The following is a 16,251-nucleotide window of genomic DNA, read 5'->3' as shown; positions in this document are numbered from 1 at the left end:
CGTCGACGCTGAATACGACGCAGTTTACAGGTGGGGTGTAATAGGGGATAAACAAAAGCGAATAAAACCACAAGGAAATTCATTTTGGACAAAACACGGCAGATGTTTTGGCGCGCTGGAGAATCGCGACTAAATGCTAGTCCGTCACTTCCGGTAAGTGCAAAACCATTTAGGACAGCACTTATCCATGGTAGTGTGCACTACAGGAGGAAGTGCGCAGTGCGCACTACGCACTACATCTCAGTGCACTGAGGCAAGTGCGCGATTTCGGACACACCCAGTGTCACATACTAAAGAGTCCGTGCTACAACATAAGTCACATGATCACATTGTTACATCCTTCCTTTTTTTTTTTTTTTTTTCCCAACTGGTATACATACACTGTCAGAAACTACAAAACCAAACAACAGTCAACACATAACTTATGTAACATAGTCTTACTTATGTTACATACTGTGGCCTGGCACAAATCCGCCCCGATCTGGTAGTAACAGCATCTCTAGTGTCACCACTGGGTGGCGTACCAGGATCCTTTGAGCTAGTGCTCTCAGCACACTGTTCTTGTCTCATGACCGGGTCTTGACGGCCCGTGTGCTTTAGGTACCTGCGGTTCCTCCTCAGAACACCTCCACAGTCCAGTTTAATCCTGTAAGACCGGGTGTTGACCGGTTCTATAACTGTAGCTTCCTGCCAGACCCTCTGTGGCTGTGTCGGTTGCACTCTTACGTGGTCCCCTGGCTTCAGTGTGGTCATGTCCTTCGCGTGTCTGTTGTAGTACATTGCTTGTCGTTGTAGATTATGTCTCAGTCCCTGTGTTGTGTCTATCACTTTCGGCTTCAACAGATTGTTGTGTGTCGGGAGTAGCGTCCGTGTCCTCCTGCTTAACAGTCTCTGAGCAGGGCTTGCATTTAGACCCTGTGACGGAGTGTTTCGGTGATCCAACATCGCAAGGTAGGGATCTTGTCCCGCCATCTTGGCTCTCTGCATCAAACGTTTTGCTGTTTTGACAGCCGACTCCGCCTTCCCATTACTCTGCGGGTGAGTAGGTGAGGATGTTTTATGCCGGAACTCCCAACGTCTACTAAAATGTTGAAATTCGGTTGACGTATATTGTGGCCCATTGTCTGAAAACACAATGTCCGGTATGCCCTGCCTGGCAAAATGGGCTTTCAACTTGTTAATCACAGTGGAAGACTTTGTGTCTTGCAAGTAGTCCACCTCCCAGAAATTTGAGAAATAGTCCACAGTGATCAGATAATCACGGTTACTGAAAACAAACAGATCAGTGCCCACTTTAGACCATGGTCTTTCAGGCACTTCATGTGGGCAGAGTGATTCTTTCTGTTGTTTTAGTCCCAGTGCTCTACACAGATCGCACTTCTCTATGTATCTCTTTATCTGCGCATTCATTCCAGGCCAATAGAGGCATTCTCTCGCTCTCCTCAAGCATCCTTCAATACCCAGGTGTGCTGAGTGAACTCGTTGTATCATGTCAGTCCTGAGAGCATCTGGTATCACAACTCTTTCCCCTCTGAACACAATACCATCCTGTATGGACAGTTCGTCCTGGATTGAGTAGTAGTGATCTATTGTACCTGGTATAGTTCTTTTGTTTGTTGGCCATCCGTCTCTTATTGTCTGTATTAGCGTCTGAAGTGTGTCATCTTTGTCCGTTTCACTTCTGATCGCCTTTATTCTCTCTTCCGATATTGGGAGGAATTGAATCATGTTCACACTTTCAATCTCTTTTTCCACAGAGCCTTCCTGTGCTGTGATCTCCAGATACGCTCGGCTCAACGCATCAGCCAGCAGCATCTCCTTTCCCGGAACATATGTAATGGTGAAGTCATATTTCTGCAGTCTCATTAACATCCTTTGAAGCCTCCTGGGTGCACTCAGCAGTGGCTTCTTGACAATACTCTCGAGAGGTTTATGGTCAGACTGTATGATCACCGGTCGTCCATATGTGTACTGGTGAAATTTCTCCATGCCGTACACTATGGCTAGGCACTCCTTTTCTATTTGGGCGTAGCCCCTTTCAGTCAGAGACAGTGAGCGGCTTCCAAAAGCAACAGGTTCTCCACCTTGCAATAATGCCGCACCAAGGCCTGTTTCCGAGGCATCGCACTGTAGAACCAGCTGTTCCATGAGACTGTAGTAGCGCAATACCGGTGCCTTGGTTATGAGGTCTCTTATGTTCTCGAAGGCCTCTTCATGAACCTCAGACCAGTCCCACAAACTGTCCTTGTGTGTCAGCTGTCTGAGCACTTCACAGTGATCAGAAAGGTGTCCGCAAAACTTGGACAGATAATTTACGATGCCCAGAATTCTCTGTACACCCTTCACATCAGTTGGTCTTGGCATTTCCTTTATGGCCCTTACTTTCTCTGGATCTACTTTTAGGCCTTCCGACGTGAGCAAATGTCCCATGTATGTCACTTCACTTTGTCTAAGTCTGAATTTGTCGACGTTCAACGTAATATTCTTCTCTCGGCATCTGTCTAAAAACAATCTCAATTTGTCATTATGGTCCTTACACGCCATTTCCTGTGTCTCACCTTCCCCCGTTATCAACACATCATCTGCGATTATGTGTACACCTTGAAGTACTTCTAATGCCTGATTCAGCATTCTCTGGAAGACCTCAGGTGCTGGGCTTATTCCCATAGGCATTCTCAACCACCTGTATCTCCCATAGGGCGTTGCAAACGTTGTAAGATAACTCAACGGATCGTCCAATTGGACATGCCAGAAACCGTTCTTTACATCGCAGACTGTAAATACTTTTGCCTTTGACAGCTCAGGTAAAATGTCCTCAATTGTGGGCAGAGGGAAGTGGCTCCTTTTTAAAGCCTTGTTCAACGGTCTAGGATCTATACAGATCCTCAACTTGCCGCTGGGTTTCTTCACGACAACCAGACTGCTTATCCAGTCCGTGCTCCGTTCTACCGGTGTGACTATACCTCGTTCCTGGAGACTGTTCAGCTCCTCCTTTAGTGGTCCCATCATTGCAACTGGTACTCTCCTTTTTGGCAGTTTCACTGGCTCCACCCCCTTATCTATCTCTATCTTATAGTGACCTGGTAGACAGCCATCTCCTGTGAAAACGTCAATGAACTCTCCTGTAATTTGTTTCACTGTCCATTGCCCGACCGTGCCATCACTGTCCAACCTTGTCATAACATTATCCACCTCCAGGATATTCTCCGATTGTACTTCAACCAGCTTCATGCCCTGGACTGCTCTGCTTCCTAGTAATGGTACTGCAGAGTGTGCATCAACGACCATAAACTCCAGTCTGTACAGTTTTTTGTTACACGGATTTCTCAATTTCAGATGGCATTTGCCTACTGGCTTTAGTGTACTTTTGTTGTACATCACAAGCACCTGGTCCGTCTTCCGTATTTGTACATCTGGATTTACTAAAGTTATTGGGATAATGTTACACGTTGCACCGCAATCCAACTGGAATTTGACTAAACTGTTTTCGAGCAGCATAGCGGCGAACAGTTGACACGGCCTCCCATCTTGGCTCTTAGTAACTTTGTTCACAGCTGCCGTCGTGACGCTCCATATATCCTCATATTGCTCACTCCCAGTTTCCATTAAATTGTGTACAACTTTTCTCTGTTCACGTTTTAATTTGCACAAAGCGGCGAAATGATTATCTTTGCCACATTTCCGACATGTTTTCCCATAAGCTGGACATTTCCGTTTGTCTCTTTCGTGCGTCTTCCCGCAGAATTTGCAACTAATGACCGTTTTCCGTTGGTCATCTTCCCCTGTCCTGTGTGCCTGTACCCGCTTTAAAACATGAATTTCCTCCACCACTTTTCCCTCAATGGTTTTGCTGTTCTCTCTGGACAACTCAGCAGCCCTGCAAACCTGTACACACTTTTGCAGAGTCAAATTTTCCTCTCTCAACAATCTCTCTCTCAGATTTGGGCTATTCGTGCCGCACACAATCCTGTCCCGTATTAGAGAATCTTTTATGTCGCCAAAATTACATGTGCTAGCAAGCATTTTCAGTTCAGTCACATACTTGTCGAATCCTTCATCCATTCCTTGATTTCTCATAAAGAAACGATATCTCTCAACGGTTTCATTTAATTTTGGGTTGCAGTGTAGATCAAAAGCTTCTATTAGTGACTTCACTGTCCTGCCCTCCGTTGATGAGCCCAGTAAGGTTTCGCATAACTCTCTACCTGTTTCTCCTACCAAGTAATAAAAGAGTTTTACCTTCGTGCTTTCCGACGCCCCTGACAGGGTCAGATCCAGGTACAGCTGAAATTCCTCTTTCCACGCCTTCCATGTCTTTGCCATATTGCTTGAGTCCAGCGTCAATGTTGGCGGTGGTTTTAGTCCGAGTGTGCCGTCCATCTTGTCCGACGAGACTCGTATCAGCGCTTCAGGATTCGTATTTTCACAAGCACGTTTTTGTTTTTCGGCGAACTCTGCTCTGCACGGCTAAGCACTAAAACTCGACTTAGTCGCGGTCGGGGAGAAGAGAGAAAAGAAAAAAGAAAAATGAAATCCCACCGCTGCCACCATGTTTCACTCGTTCCAATCTCAAGAGTGAATATATAAATAACTCAGGCAACTACCAGGGCGGTTATAACATTCGGTTTACTGAACAGCCATGTTATCTTCCTAAACACAGTGTCACATACTAAAGAGTCCGTGCTACAACATGAGTCACATGATCACATTGTTACAGTTATAACGAAAGAAATCTGCCGGCCCCAGAAAATCGTAATAATCGTGCTCGACTGTATATTCCCTTTTTTCTTGAGTCGGTTTGCTCATGCAAAATTAAATGTGATTAATATAAATTAAAAATGAATGATATTTAATCGTGATTAATCGAAATTAATCCACAGCAACCCTGTGATTAATCTGATTTAAATTTTTAATCGTTTGATAGCACTAGTTTAAATACTAGAACTCATGACCATAAGTGGAAATTAGCGGGAGAACATTTTAAAACAAATTTGAGGAAGCACTTCTTTACACAGCGTGTAGTTAGAGTATGGAATAGTCTTCCTGCTAGTGTAGCGCAAGCTAAAACCCTGGGTTCCTTTAAATCAGAGCTAGATAAGATTTTAACAACTCTGAGCTATTAGTTCCACAAATATGTATTTTGTAAATTTCCACAAAAATATGGAGGAATTTGTACACATGAACCATATTTTGCACATTTGTGGAAAATACACCCTGTCTGTTATTTTCACAGTGATCCATTACGATGCATATGCCTGTACTCCTTTCTATTGCCCAACACCCAGAGGACTGCAAAGTTTTATAACATACTAGGCTACTAAAATTCCATATTAATGATAAATCTGAGTGACATAATTCAAGATACATATTCACACACACACACACACATTGGTGTACCTATCTAAATGGGGACTTTCCATTCATTTTATGGGAAAAACCCTAATCCCAAACAATGACGACCATAACCACAAGTAAGCAAAACACAATGCAAGACTTTTGGCATTTGGCATTTGTTTTATTGCATTCACAGATTTTTATAAAATTGAGGTATGACCTGAAAAATGAGGACATTTTGGTCCCCAAATATGCATTTATATGCAGTATGGAGGAAAACAAGATGCATAATGATTTCAGTATTAAAGGACGATTAATAAGAAATCGCTTGAATAAATTTGAAAAATCCTTAAGTATTCATGTAGAAACGGTAAATATTTTTACACTGGTATCAAAAAATCTTTCTGTTGTCAGCAGCATGGAAATCATCTTATTATAAGATTATACACATTTCCAGGCACAGGACTTCAGCACGAGGACATCACCGTCTGAAGTGAACATCTGTTTCAATCACCACATAGTCCTGGAGTAGTGAGGGAAGTAGTAAATCAGAATGGAAGGTTAGGGCTTCAGCTTCCATGTCTATGAAATAACTGCTTGGAACAATGAGCTGCAGAGATGTAACTTCAGCATAGAGCATTTGTCTGGTTTCTGGGGTGTGACTAGTCTTACCTTCTGGACTTGCAGCTTGCTGTTGATGAGGTTCATTCTACCAATGGCTGGAAGAGGAAAACCCTGCTGAAGGTATTCTGTGGAGGCAGGATTTGTGCATACCATTATTACATTAATGGTTTCGCTTAGAGAAACAAATTTTCAGACTTCTGGCCGCTACTCCCACCGCGCAGCAGCGTAGCGTGCGTACTCTCAGCATCCTAGTTCTTTGTACTTACGTATATCCTTAAAATGATGTTGAATAACGACTTACGAACATTTCAAGTTACGAACGGCCGTTCGGAATGTAACTTGTTCGTAAGTAGAGGAGCAGTCTGTATTTGTATGGTATCACCTTGTGTTTTCCCTAATCTCCAAAATCTTCAGATATTTACATCAGGTGCGCGATTTGTACCACTTCTTTTCATGACCCAACTGGGTCACGTTTATACGTTCATTTTACGGACTGTTTGTAAGTAAGCTGTAAAATAGAACCAACGTATAAGACAAGACGTCAAATGGCCGCAGCTAGTCTATATCAGTGCTTGGTTAAATCATAATATTTAGTGATTAGCCAGACGAAATCCTGCTTTCTGAAACAAGCCAAGTTCTACCAATGTTCCTTGTTAGCCATTGTTAGCAATACCAGTTGATAACAACTTGCTACGTGGTATTTTGCACATATAAACACCACAGCAACATGTCCACAGATTGAGGTTGGATAGTCTTGGGTGTACGACTAATTTAATGAAACACGTATAAGACATAAGTGCTAATGAACAGTATGTAACTACAGCTTTCACTTTTGCTGATAAAGGGTGCCACCTTCTGGAATTCTGACGTCGGGGTTGCAGAGGTTCCTCCGTATTTCCTCCGCATTTCCGACTTCCAAGTTCAAATGGAATGCGGCATCAAAATCAAATCAAATCACTTTTTTTTTGTCACATCACTAGAATGAGTGAACTGGTGAGTGAAAATCTGGGGTCACGAGTTCGTATCAGCACTGCAGTGCATTAAATGCAAACTACGTGAAACAACTAATCAGCATAGCCATCTAGCACTGCACATCAAGACTGTACATAAAACAACTCTACAGCAGTATACAACTTTACATATTCACAAATGAAACAATACAGCACACAATACAATACAAGCATACATACAATATACCATGGGGCAGACAGACAGACTGTAGGTGTAATACAGTACACTTTAGTGAACCAGAGGCATCCACTAGTGTAGTGGGGAGTGGGGGTGGTGACCTGGTGGAAGAAACTGTCCTGGAGCCTGCTGGTCTGGTGCTTGATGCTCCAGACCAATACGACAGGGTCACTTTCATGATGTATTTCTTAACTTTTCTCTTTTCAGCCTAACTCATTTGAAATAAACTCTGTTTTACAAAATATATTAATTATTAATATTTCACATTAGCTGGGTTTTTGTTATTGCTGCAAACTCTAGAGTTGTGTGAGTCATACCATTCAGAGTTTTCAGGAGGTCAGTTTGCATCAATGGGCAGACCTGTAAAGGAAAGTAGTGGGTTTTCGTGACAAAAGTGTTGTCAATGTGAAAATGAAATGTAGTCTATCCATTACATTATAATTCCTTATACATTAAGCCATGCTAGGGCATTGTTGATAATCACCTGGGTCTGTAAAGAATCGCGCAAAGCTTGATCAATGAACCTTGTAAAAAGGTTGTACAACCAACTGTGAATTAAAACAAATTACATTATTATTTAGAACATATGTTACAGTATTTCCTCTTATAAACTGGGGTGCTGGTTATTTTTCTTGATTTATGTAACTAATAAAGTCTTCCAATAATGACAACAGTATGCGAGAGAATTTGCATTTGACCGCATATCTTTTGTAGTTTAAATGCAAATTTGTCCTGATGCATCCTCGACTTCACGGGGCAGTAACAAAATAGGAACACAAATGATCAGCTGGACACCGTGAAGATACATGATCAGCTGTCAACTTGGGATCCGATCAGCTAAGACGCATTTTAAAACCAAGGGTTTTAAATATGTGCACTTCACCATACTTGAGTTCTCGTGTACCTGTTTTACGTCATTTTCCATCAGAGAAGATCGGTTCCGATACCATAATAACAGAAGTACAGAGGACGGATAAAAATCCCCGGATGTCAAGGACCCTCCCATCACTGAGTGTGACTCTCCGAGGATGATTCAGATGCGCATAATGCTTTGATTCCTCTGTATCCAAGATGTGGGTCACTAGACCATAAGTGGTGTGTCACTTGCTCACAGACCCCCTCTAACAAATGCCTCTTTATTTGTACTCAGAGCCTTTGCTCCTTCTCTGTTCCTGGTAGAGACTGGAGTTGCCATCAAGCCATGCGCTACGACTCCTCTCAATATCGTCCAGGGTGCCCTGCAAGATGAAGCATCTCCTTCGGGGAACACAGGCAACACCAACACACCCTTCAGCAAACATCAGGGTTTTGTCAGAGAACGTCTCCCATATCCCATTACAATTGGCAGTCGCACCCAAGTTTGCAAATTCCTCACACAAACTGCATGCAAACTCATTAGAACCAGCCTGATCTTGGAGTCTGGCCAGGTCCAGCCTCATTCTCTTACTAGGTGATAGCCTACTGGACCTAAGCTGAACCTTCAGAGTAGCAACAACAATTCTGTGGTCAGAGTTCACAAACTGGGCACTGGAACCATGATCCAGTGACCTGCCGACCTTTTGAAAAGTCAATTACATGGAGTCACTTTCATCATCACTGCCATCCCAGTTAGTGCCAGTGGTTGCACCCATGACCAGAGACCTGTCACCTATTGGGCACCCATCAACTACCGAGCAAAGTAGTGAATAAAATGTCTCCCTCATCGAGACATCACTCATCACAGTTGGAGTATACACTGAGACAATAGACAAGACACCCAGAGAGTGTCTTCACCTGAGCCTCATGATATGCTCGTTGAACGGAGTGACATTAGATTCCATAGGGAGAAGCCAATCTGCCACAGCCATAGCTACTCCCTGAGTATGGCAGCCATCAGAGTGATAACAGGAGTACCCACCTACAAAGATCTGGCCACTCCTAGGTCTGCGTTCCTCAGAGATAAGATGTTCCACGCACCCGGATGGGCCACCTCAGATTAGGACCTAAGTGCTGCCACACAGCAGGCAACGCCACGCGACAGGCTCTGATCCCCACCAGGCTTATCTCCATTGGCTTATTTCCCCCACCCCCTTCATGCGGCGTGCAGCCATCCTGTGGCCAGCTGCAGCAGAGCTATTCCCACGGCCCCACCCCCCATATTAAACTCCCTTCTGATGCCACTGCTTACAACATAATTCTTGTTACACTGAATTTCTCTCTGTTAATCCCAGAAACTAGCAGATTTGTTCCCCATTTGCTATAACATACTGTGGCTTCACCTAACACATGGTGAGTCACTGGAGAATTTATGGTAATCTTTCAGGAAGCTGTTGTAATTCATTGGCTCAGTGAAACTATCTGTTCGTTATCCATACCTGGCCCCTCCATTTAACGTGATACTGACGCCACCCAAGCTGGCTGTGCAGCCATTGCTGCTTACGGTGGGTCGTCCTGTTTCGTCGCTGCCCACACTGATGGTGGCCTTGATGGTCAGACCAAACACGGCTACATCAAAGCAGCCACTGTCTTGCCTGTATAGTGAGCAGTGCAAGAAAGTCTTAGTTATTCTTGTCCAGCCTGAAAAAGTGTTTGTCCGTTTGAAAAAGCCTGCAGTGATACTCACATGAGTCCAAGGTATGTGACATGCCAGTCTCCGTGCAGACCGATCAAGTTGGTGCCAATGGACAGGCTGATACCAGTGCCGGGGACGAGGCCCAGAGAGGACTGCGGCAGGCCCAAGTCTGTGATTCTCATACTGGAGGAAGCAACAGACCGGGACACACTGTGACTAAAACAGGAACCTGCAGCATCGCCTGGAGCAGAACCATGACCCTGATCACTACAGACTGGGGGCAAAGCAACGCGATTGGTCTGCTGTGCAGCTGTGCTGCCAACAGGCTGAAAGTTCACATTCTGGGGATTAAATTATGGGTAACATTCAGCACAGACCCTAAATGTATATGTGAATAAGGAAATCAAGGTATACTTTTAAATTGTATTGTGTTCTGAAATAATGTAACAAATATAGAAAAATCAGATAAATGGTACTTACATAAAATTTTATGTAACACTTTACTTAAGGACATTTTAGTTTGTAATAATCTATAAACTTATAATAATGCATTCATAAAACATAAATATCACTATAAAAACTTATGAAAAGTCATACCACATTAAAGCCATGTTTATTATGCATTATGAATGCTTTATGAAGCTCTTATCTATGATGCAGTACAGATACCTTTATAATGCATTATAATGGTTGGTATAAGCATTAAGTATGCTTTGTACTGCATTATAAACGTTTCTATACTGCATTATAGATGAGTTTCATAAGGCAGTCATAATGCATAATAAATATGGTCATAATGTGTTATGCCATTTTATAAATACAGTGGTACTCTGGTTCTCGAACTCACTAGAACTCGAATTTGTTGAAAGTTGAACAAACCAGTTTGACCTAGAACTCGATCTGAATATCAGAAGTCGAACGCTGACCTAATATAAATTGTACGCGCCAGGAAATGAGTCATATACCAAGCATATTGCCCTTTGTCTTCCGTTCAGCCCTGATCCGCTCTGTCTGCCTGCCATCCCTCAGACCTCACCTGTGTGTCTACCCCACGTCTGGTGTGCTGTTCATTGGACTGATTCTCCTGGCTCCTGACCTTCTCCGCAATGTGACCCCGATCTGGATCTTACCCGCCAATCATCTGTCTTTCTGCCTATTCCCAAGCACCTGGCTTCTGACCACCAAACTCACGACTTCGATTCTGCTCATCAGTTCACTGTTTGGTTGCTTGGTCCTGATAATAAACCCCTTTGCATGACTTTCAAAAGCTTTCTTTGTCCAACAATAAGGATATGCACAATGCATAGGAGGATGTATTTTTGTACCCTGAGAGTCTGTATTTGAAGTTGCCAATGGGAAAAACGTCCTCATGTCCAAAGATATCCTGGATTTTGACAGACCTCAGGTTCTCCTGCAGATATTCAATTCCAGTTTGTAGGCCTACAGAGAAACCAGAGGAAAGTGAAGTTTTACTGAAAAGCTGAAGCTGCCTTTGTATCACCATAATAGTTTCAGCTGCAGTCATGTAACCCTGTTATCTGGGATCGGGTTAGCGTTAGGGCTATTCCAGAGCCATTTGATATACTCATCAGCTTTGAATGCTAATGTACTCTTTATGACCATTCATTTCATTCCACATTACTGGTGGTTGTAATATTTCAAATCCACAGAACTACACTGCTCAAATAATTATAGGAATAATTTGAAAAAACATTGTATCTCAAAGGTAAAAAACATCATGCTGGATATCTATACTGATGTGGACTGGGTAATGTGCTAGGAACGAATGGATGTCACATCATTTGATGGAAATGAAAATGATCAACCTACAGAGGGCTGAATTCAAAGACACCCTGGAAATCAAAGTGAAAAAATGATGCGACAGGCAACTCAAGATTGTACTCAGTAGTTTGTATGGCCCCCAAGGGTCCAAGGATTTCATCCCGATACCTAATGGCAGTCAAGGTGCTGTTGTCTAGCCTGTAGAGGTCTGTGTGTCCCTCCATGGATATGCCACCCTGGACCATCACTGACCCACCACCAAACCGGTTTTACTGAACAATGTTACAGGCAGAATGATGTTCTCCATGGCTTCTCAAGACCCTTTCACTTATGTCACATGTGCTCAGGGTGAACCTGCTCTCATCTGTGAAAAGCACAGGGCACCAGTGGTGGACCTGCCAATTATGGTATCCTATGGAAAATGCCAGTCAAGCTCCATGGTGCCGGGCAGTGAGAACAGGGCCCACTGGAGGACGTCGGGTCCTCAGGCCACCATCATGAGGTCTGTTTCTGATTGTTTGGTCAGAGACATTCACACCAGTGGCCTGCTGGAGGTCATTTTGTAGGGCTCTGGCAGTGCTCGTCCTGTTCCTCCTTGCACAAAGAAGCAGACATCGGTCCTGCTGATGGGTTAAGGACCTTCTATGGCCCTGTCCAGCTCTTATAGTAACTGCCTGTCTCCTAGAATCTCCTCCATGCCCTTGAGACTGTACTGGGAGACACAGCAAACCTTCTGGCAATGACACATCAATATGCGCCATCCTGGAGGAGTTGGACTGCCTGTGCAACCTCTGTAGGGTGCAGGTATCACCTCATGCTACCAGTAGTGACACTAACTGTAGCCAAATGCAAAACCAGTGAAAAAACAGTCAGAGAAGATGAGGAGGGGAAAATGTCAGTGGCCTGTTACACCATTCCTGTTTTGGGGGTCATCTCATTGTTGCCCCTCTAGTGGCCCTTTTGTTAATTTTATTACCAAAGCTGACCAGATCAATATCACAGACGTTTAATTGACTTGATGCTATACTCTGATTAAAAAATGTCCCTTTAATTTTTTCAAGCAGTGTATTTAAAATAATTCCTCTGTAATATGATCATTTATCAATGCTTGGCATGCTTTACTGTATGCTTGAAATGATGCATAAGGATTATCCATAGGCTGACAACAGTTTACAGGCCTGTTATTTGACATTTAGCTATACATCTTATTGTGTGTGAACCTACCATAGTCCAAGACTTGCTGGTTAATTTGGACCTTGACTCCAGGGTTGGTGCTCACAGTTGGGTCTGGGAGAGCCAAAAGCACCAGCAAGGACCACAAAGGCATTGTGTTTCCTGCAGAATCAGTCACGCACATCAGTCTCTTGTCTCAGCAACACTGTACCATGTTAACTTCCAGATCATGTAAGAATTGGCAGCATGACCCAGATTAAGCTGTGGCTGAATATTGCATGCACTAATTCAGAATAAGATGCGCTTACCCATGCAGCACTTTAAATATACACAAGACAGACCTCAAGGAGTTTCCTATAGAGAGTTTGTTTTGAAGGGCCGCTTATGTCCATGGTGGTAGAGTCAATAATGGGCTTGAGACAGAATGAAGTTCAAACTCTTCTGTCCCCTCTGCACATTATTCAAAGCCAACAGCATGATGGGAAAATGCCACTCGCTCGCAGATAATTTTTCTTTCAAATATCTCATAAGGAAACCGTGCAGGTTTAAAATAAAAAACCAAGATGGCGCCCTGCACGGAGAGAGAGCGACTCTGTGCTCTTCTTCTTGCTGTTTTTTATGTTTCTATTTGTTAGTGCTAAATTCAGTTTAGTGAATCCCATCTTTAGTCTCCCAGATCTTTTAAACATAGGATTTCAGAGTAAACATGTGATTACAACTGAATTTCTTTAGTCACACAACATACCTTAGGACATGGCCAGGATTTCAGGCTCTCCCTGGATTGTTATCAGCACTGGCAGGAGAAGACGATGGCGGAGACACAGGAAGCAAAAGCGAGGCTGCCGGCCTGGCACAGTCGCTAGGCTACAAGAACAAGCACACTGTCGCAACCCAGCTTCTGTCGCTCCAACACCAGATCCATCCACAACAAAATGGACGAACAGTCGCTACATATCGCTGTGAACAAACTCATGGAGGATTCCAGCATTCTGTAAATGAGACTTGACTTTATTTACTCATACTGGATACAGCTAGAAGGCTGCACAGCTCACCACCACAACCAGAACAAAGAGTCGGGTAGGAGTAAAGGAGGGGGGTTAGGCATTTCCGCACAGAGCAACTGGTCTGCTAACACAAAGACCCTAGAAAGTCACTGTTCCCCTCATCTGGAACATTTGACTGTTAAATACAGACCTATTTATACCTGAGTTTACCGTTGTTATAGTTACTGCAGTATATATCTCACTCAATGCAGATGCTAACATAACTCTCAGACACCTACATAGTGCTTTAAGCAATCACACAAAACATCTATATTCAAGCAGTGCAATTCATAGCTGGAGACTTCAACAATGCTGATCTAGATTTAGTATTTCCCACACTGGAGCAACACATTAAATGTGCAACCATGATCATAAATACACTGGACAAAGCCAATTCTAACATTAAGAATGGCTGTTGGGCAACAGCACTACTACACCTAGGTTGCTCTTTGTAGATTTCAGCTATACTTTTAATACCATCATTCCTTGCAGGCTGGCCACCAAACTAACGAACGTGGGTCTTTCCCAACTTGTCTGTCACTGAATCAAGGACTTTCTGACTGAGCACTCTCAGAGAGTTAAAGTTGGCTCCCATTTCTCCTCTGCCCTCAGACTGGCGTTGAACCACTGGTGTTGAACCCCCTCCCTGCTTTACACCTGTAACACATGTGACTGCACCCCCAGCCACTCCAGCAAGGCTTTCATCACGTTCACTGATAACGTGACTGTGGTGGGACTCTTCTCAGGGAGTCCAAAGCAGGGATGCACCAATCCAACGTTTTCATTTCTCATACTGTTTTTTTTTTTTTCGTTCTTGCACCAGCGCTTTGTGCAAATACAGGCATTCATTCATTCATAAAACCAGAATGTCTGGTTTTCATTGTGGCGGTTGAGTTGCCCTGCAAGGATATTTCTGCTTTTTGTTCATAGGTATATGCTTTCATGCACTTAAGTTTCTAGAATGTGTACTCTTCGTTCTGATTTTAACTTCAAATGACAAAACCGGGCATTATTTGTGTATATCCTGTTTATCTTTTTTTTCTCTTAACTATAGTTTGCAGAAAAAGTCTTACTTTCATAATAACTTGTATTTCAGGAGAATCCTGAGTAAATGTTAATATACAATGTATGTCTCTAGTAATTTCTGCTTTGGAGAGCTCAATCGTTTTAAGAATAAATCGCTGCATAAAAATACCTGACATCCACACTCTCTTCACATGCCTGGCTGTGTGTCAAAAAGACATAACAGCTGCAAAAATACAGAGAAAACATTTGAAGAAGCAGGAGTATAATGTAATCTACAGTGCTAGTCATGCATGGTAGTATGTAAATAAAAGAATGTGTACAGTGTGCCCAGCATACAGCTTTGTAAAACTAATACAGTAAATAAAAAGAAGCTTGACTTTGTTTTTGGTTACCTTGTGTAATTATTCCCAGAATGAGTTAAGTCTGCTCTTCATTACTTCGGTTTGCTGCAGGAAAAAGTGAAAGAAAAACAGACACAAAGCGCTTAAATCACTCTTCGGGACCCGGAAGAGATTCTCGCATAATTAAATGTGAATCATCCCACAACGTCAGAGATGGCAAAAACAGAAGCTCACACAATGCAGTTGAGTCATTCCATATCAGATCACCAAGTCTGCCAAAAATTCCCCAGGTCACCCTCTCAGATTGCTTGAAAAAATTCACAGGTGTTTGTATATCAAAGGAGAAAGGAGGATGGGAAAAGTTAAAAGAAAAGAAAGCCAAGTCTCTCGAAAATGATGCGTCAAAATGAAAAAAGCTCACAGAGCTTTTTGGCTGCAGTTCAACTGCCATCAGCAGCAGTAATGTAGATCAAAACGCTAAATCACCCAGCAAGTGTTGAAGACCAGGTGAAAGTTGAACCTGTTGAGCATCCACAGACTGGTCACGAGGGACAGACAGCAGAGGAAATTTCATGGGAGGAAGAGGTACTGGTAAGTGGCCTCAACAGGTATATTGCTGTTCTTTGTACGTATTTGTATTTGAAGACTTAGGTTTAATAAACACAGCCGCAATCATCACCACTGGTTGACATGTTACTTGGCGTGAATATTTTATGTAGTATATTATTGTGAGAACCCTGCTAGTGGCTGTTTGTACATGTCCAGCTGCTGGGTCTATTTGGGAGAAAGTCCAGGGCTGTTTTTTAGTCTCAGTCCGCCCCTGAATACATCGCAAAAATAGGAAAACATAAAAACTGCCAAAATGGTCAAATGAGGACATAAAAACAGTAATGCAATGGTAAATGACAGGAAAAATACTGAGCACTTTATTTAGTGTACTGTTTCATTGAGAAGCTCTTAAAGGGGTGTGATTTAAAATTTGTAGCCATTTTCAGAGGCTTGTAGGAGGAAAAGTACATAGGATACATCGGATGTGATTACCATTTTGAATTCTACAGAAAAGGGATTAACCCTAACCCTAAACCTAACCCTAACCCTACTCACAAAGTTTCTAAGGCCGAAAGGCTTGGCAAAATGCCTACAATTAATAAAAAATTAAAAAATTCAATAAATTAATAAATTCAAAATT

At 42.9% G+C, this 16,251-nt stretch overlaps 1 protein-coding gene across 2 annotated transcripts; it reads right to left on the bottom strand.

The window, feature by feature from the left end:
• Window positions 1–5,494: 5,494 nt before the first annotated feature.
• Window positions 5,495–15,235, bottom strand: LOC111834564 (bactericidal permeability-increasing protein-like). 2 transcript variants are annotated; one of them, XM_072715009.1, is made up of 11 exons: window positions 15,114–15,235; window positions 14,891–14,944; window positions 13,398–13,516; window positions 12,704–12,814; window positions 11,023–11,137; window positions 9,749–9,880; window positions 9,501–9,656; window positions 7,631–7,694; window positions 7,464–7,506; window positions 6,007–6,083; window positions 5,495–5,857 (listed from the first exon to the last, which is right to left on the bottom strand). In XM_072715009.1, the coding sequence occupies exons 4-11, from the start codon at window positions 12,804–12,806 to the stop codon at window positions 5,816–5,818; spliced, it is 732 nt and encodes a 243-aa protein (XP_072571110.1). In that variant the 5' UTR covers window positions 12,807–12,814; window positions 13,398–13,516; window positions 14,891–14,944; window positions 15,114–15,235; the 3' UTR covers window positions 5,495–5,815. The 2 variants fall into 2 exon arrangements, with proteins under 2 accessions (XP_072571110.1, XP_072571111.1); XM_072715010.1 differs by lacking the exon at window positions 14,891–14,944 and having other exon boundaries at window positions 15,114–15,229.
• Between the last annotated feature and the right edge of the window lie 1,016 nt (window positions 15,236–16,251).

The sequence above is a fragment of the Paramormyrops kingsleyae genome, chromosome 8, assembly GCF_048594095.1.
Source record: "Paramormyrops kingsleyae isolate MSU_618 chromosome 8, PKINGS_0.4, whole genome shotgun sequence".
In the NCBI taxonomy this organism is placed as follows: domain Eukaryota; kingdom Metazoa; phylum Chordata; class Actinopteri; order Osteoglossiformes; family Mormyridae; genus Paramormyrops; species Paramormyrops kingsleyae.
Note: the sequence above shows the minus strand (reverse complement) of the source record. Positions and strands in the feature narration are given on the sequence as shown.

What these genes read in the sequence shown, in the direction of transcription:
- LOC111834564 (XM_072715009.1), bottom strand. Translation starts at nt 12,806, where the DNA reads ATGCCTTTGTGGTCCTTGCTGGTGCTTTTGGCTCTCCCAGACCCAACT. An exon ending in TTCAAATACAGACTCTCAGG is followed by an intron (nt 9,881 to 11,022) that starts GTACAAAAATAC and finishes TGCTTCCTCCAG; the next exon opens with TATGAGAATCACAGACTTGG. An exon ending in ACGTTAAATGGAGGGGCCAG is followed by an intron (nt 7,695 to 9,500) that starts GTATGGATAACG and finishes TTTAATTCACAG; the next exon opens with TTGGTTGTACAACCTTTTTA.